Here is a 12,202-nt window from a genome sequence, read left to right as displayed (position 1 = left end):
AGATACATATAAACGCACAATATTTTCATTGTCCTCATTATAAAATGTTATGGATGAGAAAAATTAACTCTTTATTATCCATTAGTAGAAGTCATATGCTAGTTTCATTTTAAATTTAAATTATACGTTGCATCCAGAGGAAAGCAAAGTATTATCAGTAAATCAAAACTTATTCAGTAAACTGAAATCAGTTTTGTTAAGGAGAATAAAGGAACTTAAATGTGCATGAAAAAAGGCATGCCAAAAGTAGAATTTCAGTCTGATGTGAAGAGTAGCTGATACACAAGATTACTCAGAAGCAGAAAAGTCAGTTATCAGCAATAACCTATATTTATTTTTATTAGGAAGATTTAACAGTGGAATAAATTGATTTATTATGAGGAATAGCAGTGCTGTTGTTTATAATCAATAATTATTAATCACCAATGCAGTTTCCTTTCTCTTACTGTTTACTCTGTATTTTTATTACCCTATTATCACTGAGGGTGCATGGCTCAGTGGTTAGAGTGTCGGACTCACAATCATGAGGTAGTGAGTTTGATTCCAAGACTGGGCTGTATGTGGTGTTTTTGAGCAAGACATTTTATTTCACGTTGCTCCAGTTCACTCAGCTGTAGAAATAAGTTATGACGTCACTGGTGCTAAACTGTATCAGCCTTTGCCCTTTTCCTTGGATAACATCGGTGGAATGGAGAGGGGAGGCTGGTATGCATGGGTGACTGCTGGTCTTCCATAAACGACTTTGCCCAGTCTTGTGCTTCTGAGGGGAACTTTGCAGGAGCAATCCCATGGTCATTCATGACCATAAGGGGTCTATATATATATATGTTTGTTTTTATGTTGAGTTATAATAAAAACAGTTTAACAGTAAACTGAAATATATTATTCAGTACTTTTCATAGTGTACATATTTATTATACTTTTACACGAAGAGGGGCAACAATGACTTCAAAATTTCAACCTGCTAGCCTTTATTGGACTCTCTAGTGAAGGCTAATAGGCCAAAACTTTTAAGTCACTGTATCCCTCTTCTTGCAAAAATATATTTATAAATGGTTAAGATTTGAATATATTCACAAGCACAGTATAAAATAGAAAAAAAGCAGACAAAATTACCAATGAGAAATGAACCTTGTATCTGTTGAGTAATGTCCAATCACAATAAATCTTGCATCAAAGTGGACTCACCACTCACTGCCATTGAATTAAATACATGTAAGCATATATATATCTATACATATAAATTTGACATAGGCGATTCTTTCTTGTCTTGGGATTCACGGTTAAACAGCTGGGTGGAATTGCACGAAAAATTACACAGATGTGTAGAATGATCCAGTGGTGATGCTGGGCTTTGTATTTTTTCATAGCTCCCATGGTTACTGAGATAATCTCTTATAATAATACTCTTGTATTTATGAATGAGGAAGGGGTGATGTCAAATTTATATATATATATATATATAGTGGTTTTTGGTTTCATATATATACTTCCATTTTTCTGTGGATTTATTTTTTTCAGCGTTTCAACTCTGTGTGAATATATATGTGTATGTAAAGGTGCGTGTGTGCGTGCGCATGTGTTTGCTGAAACCTTCCAGTTACTGCAGCTATTGGCAACTTAACATTTTTATTAATTTGGGTTTTTTCCTTTTTTTGCTAATTTTTGTTTTCTTAAAATATTTTTTAACCTTTATTTTTGGTGTTTGAATACAAAGAGGAGGTAAATATTTAGAAGATAGCAGGTTTTACTGCAACATCAACCAAACTACCCAGGTGAAACCGGAAAAAACAGCTAGTATGTATATATATATATGAAATAACAAGTTCATGCTTAAATTATGAATGAAGACAGCCTTACCACTTCTCAGAGTATCTTTGCCACCAGATAGCGCTCCGAGAGGTAGCAAACCATTTGGAGTAAGTCCCTTCAACTGCAGTACGCTTTCGCTCTCTTCCCTGTAAAGAAAAGAACAATGAGTTGTCAGAATGAAAAGTAAGTAATTTATTACATAGAAATTAATCTTAAAAAGGAAAGATATGGAAAATTGTGGCTGTGTTCATATATTACTCAAGAGCATTAGTAATGTAACAAAAAGGTTCTGTTCTTGCTAATTAAAACCAAATTGTGGGCCAAGTTACTACCAATCATGGTGCATACTATAAAAATGATTTCTCTTCTTGACATAGTACTTATTTTGCAAGGCAAGAGAAATCATAGCCAATTGATATGATCTTACTATATTACTACTACTTTGATATACAGAATGAAAGGAAAAGTAATTTCCAACAAAATTTTGAAATGTTCTAAAACTTAATTTAATTGAAAGTAATGATAGGAATAAAGAGTCATATTAAGAGCCCCATTAACATATAATGATGAAATCCTTAATTAAAGTTATGTAGCTAAATAAGTGAGCCAACAAGATTGTTTGATTAAGCTTGAAAGATTTAATGTATATATAAATAGACAGAATAATCTTGGTAAGTGTTTCATTCATTGGACTTAGTGAATGAAATATAAAGACACTAAATCAGAAGTATAAATAATACTCACCTCAGTACAGTAAATACTCTAGCCATTTTACCGATGGCTCGAATCTTGTTTCTGATGACCTCTTTCCTGGCAGCAACTGGTTGTGCTGTAAGTAAAGAAAAGAAAATACATTTATATTGAAAAATGCAGAAACAAAATGAAAATGTATAATATTAACATAATAACTGTTGCTGTTTAGCCTTAGGTCAGCTCTGATCATGCAGACCTATGATCAAAGATGTTTCTGCCATGCCCATCCCAACTTTTCCCTCAAACTTAGTATATCTGGTCCATACCTTTTTTTTCTTAAAGATGAGAAGAGTGATTTGAAAAAGACATATCTGATGTTTCTAGCATGTCCATATGGAGGTTGTGTATCTTCTCAATCCACCCACCTCCAAAAAAAAAAAAAAACCCCAAAACAAAACAGTCACTTCTTTCTATTTCTATCCCTTACATAGCTGTTTAAATAGGGCCCAATCTGAAATGGCTGGATAATATTCCAACTTCATGAAATGGTGATGATTATTTATGGGAAATGAATAGACACACAGTAAAATACACAGAATTTTTCAGAAAGGGGAAAAAAAAAACAAACAAAAAAAGTTTGTGTTATTTATGAAAAGTAACTGTGGGGAGACATGATATAGGCTGATCAAAGCAGGCAATGTATGCAAGATATATATTAAAGACCAACATTACAGCAAATTCATGCAGCTGGCTTATCACAGTTGTTTTATTAAACTGTTAATATTAAATACTTTCCCAGCAAGGAATAATTAGGAATTTCAGATTTTGGATTATCATATTTCCACCTTGTTAACTTCTATGACAAATATCTGGAAAGTAACAATACATTTTCTGCAGCTAACTCCACTGTAGGGTGAGATTTGTAGATTTCTACTACAATGGGTTTAATCAATTATAAATATCAAGTGGTTGGCAACTTACATTTACTTATTAACACAGTGTTTCACTATGTGAGTGAAAATAACAGATTCATTCATTTTTATATGAGGACATGTAGATCTAGTTTAAACAGGACTGCAGCATAAACATATTTATCATGCTTCAAACCCAGGAGGATGTGTACTGTACATTTTAAGCTATTCCAACACTGGCTTATACACTGGTCACCTTTCTTATAGTAGTGAGCTATTATCAATAATGATATTTATTTTACAATTCAGTGGACTGTAACAGACTTGTTTGGGCTGCAGACAAGTTCATAGCTAATAGTTCAATATTGTTGATGGAGTCATCAGTGAGTCCTCAAAACTGACATTTAGTATTTTATAGATTTGAAAATCTTAAAGAAACTATATATTATACCAACTGTGAAAGTCGAATATATATATAAACAGAAATAATTAGTTAAGTCTATTAAAATGTTACCATTTGAAAATCAAAGCTCCAGAATCACAATGACAAAAATACATATGCAAAAAGTAAAAGAAAAAAAAACAAAGAAAAATTATACAAACATGATCTACATCTCTATAACATTGGAATACAGCTCTTGACTTACACTACATTTTTGCTTAAACTGAGGACAATTTTTTTAACCAGTTCAATACTGAGATGTTCATACTTTCTACTGACTCTTAAGTTAGTATGGGAAGTAGATATATTAGTATTACTAATCTAAGAGAAAGAATCGAACATTCACCTTTTCTTATAGCCAATAATAACTGTTTTCTTTTTTATTGGGGGAGGGGACATTCTGAGTAAATATCAACATAGAAAGTACATATAATCAGAGATTACCTACATGTATTTATAGGGATTTCTTTCATGCACACAGGCAGGAGTGAAAGGTCTGTAGGATATTGGGATGGAAATACAGCAGGTAATGTCTAAGTGATGAAATAATTTGGGAGTATTCTGTGGATGCATTGATATGAAGTAGTCACTTTGGTATGCATGTTTATATAACAATCAACTTTTACCCTGACAATATCTAAAGCAAAAGCTGAAAATTTATTCAACCCTTCATTTTGTCAGAGCATCTAATATATACTTTCTCTCCACTAAACATGAGAAGCCTTTAGAAAGTATGAACCATTCGAATTTTAATTGGTTAATAAACTTTCTAAATTTAATAAAGCATGCATATATATATAAAACTCATATAATGCTTTATATTAATTTCTATTAAGTGCTTAAAGAAGCTGTGTTATTAAGTTAGTTACAGTTTAGAGAGTGAAGCAGTTTGGTTAAATACCACACCACCTAACCCAACATATTGCAGGACAGAATTATGATTCAATATGAAAACTAACCTAAATTACACTACATAGGTAAGAGTTTTTTGCTTTTTTATTTATTTATTTATTTATTATTTTGATTTAACATTTTAGAAAAGTTGGATAAAAGGTGCTGAAATACATTTCTATATAAACAAGGGCAATAACTCTGTTGAACAATTTCTTTCCTTATCCATATAAAAAGGGAATAAACTGAAAAATGTTCCTCATGAAATTAAAAATAGAATTTCTTGCCCCCTTTATTTTATATTTTGACTGATAATTTGATTTAGGTTTTACAAGTACATTATAATATATTTAGTAGAAATACAATTCTTACTCCCTTATTTATTAGAGATTTAAAATCACTATGAGGTTGAAACAGTGCAACCGGAGAGATTAGTGAAAAATATATATGGAACCTTTCAAGTAGCTGTGTGGAACAACCACATCTACAAGGGTGCTTCAGCTGCATTGCAGGGGTGGTTTGCCACTGCTTCCTTCTGGAATTCAGTTTTTTCACCCTAAATATCTGCCTTAAAAATTTCATGCATAAGGATTTTTTTATTGATCCTAGATTCCTACCCAAAGTTTAAGGCAGTGAGTTCAAACCTAGAACGATGTAGTTATGATGAAGAACTTAACCACATAATCATGCATATATATATATCTATATATATATATATATAGCATTCTCATAAAATATTTTAAGTATTTTACTAAACACTTAATATAAATCAACATTTCTGATCTTCATAAAATTCAGAGTTATATAATTTAGATCTGTATTTAATGTATGGTTGGTCTTCAAAATTACATGCGACATGTTACATTGTAGCTAGCTATATGCTGATTTAAAAGCATTTATAAATAAAATCATTGTTTAGTACTGCTTAAACTGAACTTAGAATATACATTTTTGGTTTATTCAACCATATACCTTTAGATGTATGATTGAAACTTTAACCTCTAGATTATAAGTAACTAAAATTATAAACAAAAAATGAATAACCCAAAATCTTTAGAGCTTAAAATATTTCCAGTGACTTAAAACTTAAATTCAAGATTAATTTGTTTACCAAGATCTAACCTGATTTGACTGCAAATTAACAGTTTTATTCAAAATTGCCTTTCCTTATAACAACTGAGTCTTATTTTACTTTACACTTCAGTGAATTATAAAATAAATACTGGCATACTTTAACAACTGTTCATTAATGCATCCTTATTTTTTTTTAAAAAAAGAACTATTCTAAAATGCTAAAACAGAAATACTAAAATACATCACCAATCACTTATGATACTCCTAAGTGTTCTGTTATTTTTTGACTAGAATAATCTTAGCTAATTAAAAAAATCCTAAAAAGATATTTAATAAACAGATAATCGTACTTACCAAATATTGATATAGATTCCCAGCAAGCAAAGGGAAATAACGGAAAACATATTATTAGTAAGTGCGTCAGTTATAAAGAAACAAAAACAAAAACATTTCAACATTTTAGATCCATTGCATAATTTTCCATTCTTACAGTCTGATGAAATAGTGGTTAAGGGTGTGCGTGTGTCTGTATATGCACACACATACACACATTTATATACACACACGCACATATATATATATATATATGTATATATATATACACACATACAAACATATATGTGTGTGTGTATGTATGTATATATATATATACACATATATAATTTTCCCCAAGAGTTATTTCTAGCAACAAATGATATACAGAAGAAGTGATTTCTTAAAATAGTGACAAAAAAGAACTGAATATAAAAACATTACAAACTAGCTTATGGTACTGATATTGTCTTCCACCCTTTTAAAGATCATAACTTCTAGTAATTTATTCATTATATTGGGACAATTTATACAAATCTATCATGGATAGATTATAGTTTACTGCTGTCAATGAGTTAACAAACCAGCTAATAACTATATACTGAGCACATGCATGCACAAACATATGAATATGTGAGTGTGTACACACACATACACACACACACATTACATATATACATACAAATACAAATGTAATGCAACATAAAGTATCTGTTAGAATTTATTACGTAACAAATAGCATTTCATAGGTAAAATGAAGAACAGAAGCATATTTTACTGATCTGATCAACTAATGCTAAAACAGGTATAGTACAGTTTGAATAGATAACAGCAGCTACTCATAATTAGAGTATCAATGATTATTTTGAATGTTACATAACTGCCCATAGGGTAAAGATTATTTTGCTTATTTACAAACATCTGATTGATATAAACATCTCTGAATTACTCATTACATATAAAACTGTACAGTTACATTCATAGTATGCCATTAACATGAAAACATAAGAATGGAAATCCCTATTAAAAAAACAACAAAAACAAAAAAAAAACATGAATTTATTTAGACAAGCAGCTTTAACATAAAACAAATATAAACAAACAATTAAGAAAACAGCAGAAAACAATGCAAAAGTTTTAAAAAAAGAAATACAATTTCACAAGTTAGCCTGTAAGGGTTAAACATTGATATCAACTGCACAACATTAGTTTTAAGCCTAGTGGATAATGTATTGGGGGCAGGGGTCTAAATGCAACACAGTTCAATACTGGGCATGACAAGGCAATTGTACTGACAGGACATGATAAGGGATATGTCACATGGAAGGCTATTTGATGTAACACAAGGAGAGTTACAGGGAGGGCTTTAGAATTGACATAATGACATGAGAACTAAATGAGATATGAAAGAAGGGAAGGACTGATTAAATAAAATAGCTGCAGTAACATGAAATGTCAACTGATGAAATAACTGGGCAGATCGATCAGTTAATATTTTGATTATCATTATTCAGAAGCTTTAATCATGATAAATCATTAATGAAAATAGATAATAATTGACTGAGCTGCAGTTTTGAAACAAAAGCATTTTGCTTATTTTTATAAGTTATTATGGAGAGCCGAATGAGAGATTTAAGTAATGCACTAGTTGGAACATATTCCAATGGAATTGACTTGCATACTTTCAATTTTCGTTTTTATATTTCATAGAAATTGAAAAATATTTTGATTGGTATGAGACCCATAAGGAATAAAAAAAACTGTTTGAACCTGAATATAGGGAAGATGTATTTAATGATAAGCAGCTTTCCAGCTGATCAGATTGTTAAGTCACAAGCATTCTAGCTAATAATGCTGTGCTGTGTATCTCAATATCCCAGTCCACCCAAATGTAGTTAGGTCTTGAAGCGGTACAGTTCACCAACTCAAGCAATAGGGTACCAATGTGTAAATGGTATGTATTTTGTTAGTTTTTAGTATTCGTTTAGACCATATGGGAGAGAACTATGACAAAACCAGTATTTTATCTAAGAAAGGATGTATATTAACTGCCCAAAGTTAAATATAAAACCTTCAGCATATTACGATGACATCTAGTAATGGAGAAAAACCAAATCAAACTTAAATTTTGGCATTCTTAAATGATGAGAGTAGTTAGAAGATTAATAACACAATAGTGAAAAATCATATTGTTTATTAACTCAAAATTCAGTTAAGTGATCTTTAGTGTTTTCTAATTGATTAAGACAATATTTGATAATTACATAATTGTTTTAAAGAATATACATTTGGAACTAAGAGCGTGTAAACTTTAGATCTGATTTTGTTATTAACATTAATAAACAAAAAATGTTGTGGAAAATTATTTACCCTTAGAATAAACATAAAAATTAAAATGTAAGCTAAAACAGCAAATTTATAAAATAAAATAAAAACAAATAAAAGTCAATAAATAAAAAATAAACCATGTTATGACAATAAAAGTGGATAGTACAATTACATATTAGAAAAAAAAACTGTTAAGTGAGAATAAACTCTGATGATTTATTTTACAAGATAAAGATGAAAAGTAAAGTGGAAAGGAGCTGTGATTAACACAAAAAACAAATGCTAGCTCAGCTGAAAGAGAAAAAGCTTTATAAATTGGTGAAATAGTGTTCCTTCAGAAGACTTCGAATAAAGATAATATTAAAGTTTACTTATCCTATGTTAATATCAAAGAACTGGCTTACAAAATATCATCGATATGTGTAAAAAAAGAGAATTAATAATGATGATGATAACAAATATTTTGATTTTTACTTTACGCACATTAATGGAAACACTGAGAATTTATACATTCATATCAATAAAATTTTTATTGAGAAGTAATATGTTTGTAAAGAGAATGAGATAAATTTTCCTTAGAGTTAGAGAGCAAAACTAGATAACGTTTCAAATGTATGAAAATGAAAATTAGATTCCAAATAAAACTGATATTACAGCACCACAGAAAATATGTATGTGTGTGTGTGTGAGTATATATATTGTGTGTAAGTATGTGTATAGACATACACACATATATATAATTTTGTTCTTTTCCATGCTTACATGAGTCAAACAGAATTCACTGAAGCAGATTTCTTTGGTTGGACGCTCTTCCCATTGCCAACCTTCGTCTATTTTCAAGCAAGGTAATACTCACTCCAAGTCCAGACATACACATATACACACCTTATATAAAATTTCATTTTTGTTTAAAGAATAACATTCTCTGGTAAGTAACAGGACTTAACTATATGACAAAAATACTATTACAAATGAAATATCTGCATGAAAGGAACCTTCACAATTTTTAAAAAAATAATATCTCCAAAATTCTGTGAATAGGAAAGCAGTTTCTCATATTCCAACCATGATCTCTTTCAATTAATTTTTGAAGAATATATAATGTGACCATGAAAAACTTGACACTACACTTCTGATCAGGAAATATGAAGAGAAACCATGAGCTAATTTATTTCAATACCAAAGTAACAATGGTAATAGTTTTTCTGTTGGCTAAGGGTGGTATATCTAATTCATTAGAGAGTCTAATACTATCACTTCACCTGGACATTGAGTAAATTTCGTGAAGTTAACTCTGAAGCAGATATTTCTTCAAGAGCTCTGGTTCGAAGGTAACTTAATATCTTGATGTGCTGCTTCCTGCTATACATTTTACAGAGTGGTGTTATTGTTTATTAGTTGGTATAAGTGGAACTGACTCTTAAGCAGAGGATTGCCACCAGATATGACAACACCAATGACTTTTAGAGGCTAACCTACTTGCTGGCTAACCCATTTGTAGCTACTTAAAGGGATTGTAGTAGTGGTTAGCAGGAGCCTACAAGGAGTTTTGCTCACTCTTGTGAGTGAAAATGGCGGACAGAAACTGTGAGAAGCCTTGCATACATATATATGTGTGTGTGTGTGTGTGTGTGCATGTGTGTTCTGTGGCTCCTTATACTTTTACTGCTCATCTCCAAGCACAAAGCTGCTCCTTCGAGGTTCATATTCTTGCAAGCTGCATAGCGACCTCAATAGTGCAAGTGGCATGAAAAAAAGCATCCAGTATACACTGTAAAGCGGTTGGTATTAGGAGGGCAGCCAAATGTAGAAATCAAGCCAAAGCAGATACTAGAGCATGATGCAGTGTCTGGTCCTATCAAATTCTGTCAGACTGTCCAACTCATACCAGCATGGAACATTGATGTGAAATGATGATGATACATACATGTGTGTGTGTGTGTGTATATATAATCTAAGGTAAGATCATTTTGTTTATCTTACCTTAGTGGAACAGTACACTATACACACACACACACACACACACATATGAAGTGCATTCTAGAAGCTTTGAGACTTTTTAGGAGAAGCAGTTATAACTGTCCTAGATTACTGAAATTTTAGTATATCCTTTTTATACATCTAATATGTAGATCTGCCAACTTTTTTAAATTCCAGATTGAAGGGGATGGCTGTAAAGACACCCAATAAAACACTGCCTGCTACAGCTACTTAACACTGCTTGTCACAATTCTCTCTTGGTAACCAATTACTTGACAAAAATGGACATCAAAACTATCCCTCACCCTCCCTATAGTCTAGACTTTGCTCCCTGTGACTTTTGGTTGTTCTCCAGGCTGAAGGAGAACCTCAGAGGGCAGTTGTTTTGAATACATTGAGAAGATGAATAAGGCTGTGACAAGGGTCCTGGACACCTTCACTTTGGAGGATATCAATGGAGCCTTCATGAAGTGGCTGGAGTGCTACAACAAGTGCATTGAAATCAGAGGATCCTACTTTGAAGGAGATTAGAGTTTTGTACTTCTCAGAAATTAATAAACGTCTCTTGAAATGGTCTTAAAACACTGGAATGCACTTTGTGTGTGTGTGTGTATACTTATATATAATTGTATATATTTATATCATAATGTGTGTGTGTGTGTGTGTGTATAGATGTGTATGTGCATATGAATTTGTAGCTTTCTCTTGTCTTAAGAGGTTTGATTCAGTGACAGTAAGGGTATCTGGCCAAGTTTCATTTCAGGCATAGAAAAAAACAAAACAAAACATTAAAATGATATGATCCACACACTCATGCTTGTGTATAAATGTATGTGTGTGAATTATTTACATATCTACATATATGTATCAAAAAGTTCCCAGACTAGTTCTGTAATACACCAACAGATGGTAGTACATGGTTGTGTGCACTGTGGGAGCTAGCAGTGACCTTCATGAGGCAGTGTGCTGAGTGACATCACTGTTTATTTTACAACTTGTGAAATTCGTGTTTTTGTCATGGACAAAGAGCCAACATAAAATTTTGCATTAAACTTGGAAAGTCTGCTACAGAGCACACTTTGACAAGCTTATGGCGATGAGGCAATGGGTTGTATGCAATGTTTTGAGTGGTATGGGCATTTCAAAAGCAGAAGTATGTCCCTGGAAAATGATGAGCGACCTGGAAGACCTGCTATGAGTGTCACCCCCAGGAATGTGGAGAAGATTTATCAGCTTGTGCATGAGGATCATCGAAGGTCAATCAACAAAATTGCTGATCTTGTTGGTCTGTCATATGGGTCTGTGCAGGCAACCCTAATGTCTGAATTGAACATGTGGCGTGTGTCTGCCAAGTTTGTCCCTCACCTGCTGACCACAGCAAAAAGGACATCATGTTGAAGTCTGTCAAGATCTCCGTCTGTGTACCACTGATGAACCATCCTTCATGTTGAGGATCGTCACCAGTGATGGAAGTTGGGTCTATAGGTACGACCATGAGATGATGCAACAGTCATCACAATGGAAGAGGCCTGCATCTCCACAACTGAAGAAGACACGACAGAGTAGTAGTTCAATCATGATCATGCACATCGTTTTTTTTGACATTTGTGGTATTGTGCATTGAGAAATCATCCTCCAGGGCCAGACTGTTAATTGAGAGTTCTATTGTGATGTTTTGAAGCATTTGAAGGAGGACATCTGGTGAAAGCAACTGGATCTGTGGAGCATAAAGAACTGGATTCTTCATGAGACAGTGCAC

The 12,202-nt window shown here is 32.2% G+C and overlaps 1 protein-coding gene and 1 long non-coding RNA gene across 15 annotated transcripts in view; one reads left to right on the top strand and one right to left on the bottom strand.

The window, feature by feature from the left end:
• The window catches only part of LOC115212040 (serine/threonine-protein phosphatase 2B catalytic subunit alpha isoform), a 169,830-nt gene that overhangs the window by 10,412 nt on the left and 147,216 nt on the right, over nucleotides 1-12,202 (bottom strand). For 12 of the 14 annotated variants that reach the window (XR_005001234.1, XR_005001229.1, XR_005001230.1 and 9 more), the window contains 2 exons: nucleotides 2,557-2,632; nucleotides 1,861-1,958 (listed from right to left, as the gene is read on the bottom strand). Coding sequence is in view for 8 of the 14 variants with exons in the window: in XM_036507309.1 (XP_036363202.1) it covers nucleotides 1,861-1,958; nucleotides 2,557-2,632 (174 nt within the window). In the remaining 6 variants the exon portion in view is untranslated. Of the gene's footprint in view, nucleotides 1-1,860; nucleotides 1,959-2,556; nucleotides 2,642-12,202 lie in introns of all 14 variants that reach the window. The other 2 variants (XM_029781821.2, XM_029783861.2) reach the window with 1 other exon arrangement.
• LOC118765381 overlaps nucleotides 4,703-12,202 on the top strand; it is a 16,016-nt gene continuing 8,516 nt past the window's right edge. The window contains exon 1 of the long non-coding RNA XR_005001240.1: nucleotides 4,703-4,835. This is a non-coding gene — a long non-coding RNA (uncharacterized LOC118765381). The remainder of the gene's footprint in view (nucleotides 4,836-12,202) is intronic.

This window comes from Octopus sinensis, linkage group LG1 (genome assembly GCF_006345805.1).
Source record: "Octopus sinensis linkage group LG1, ASM634580v1, whole genome shotgun sequence".
Taxonomy (NCBI): Eukaryota; Metazoa; Mollusca; class Cephalopoda; order Octopoda; family Octopodidae; genus Octopus; species Octopus sinensis.
Note: the sequence above shows the minus strand (reverse complement) of the source record. Positions and strands in the feature narration are given on the sequence as shown.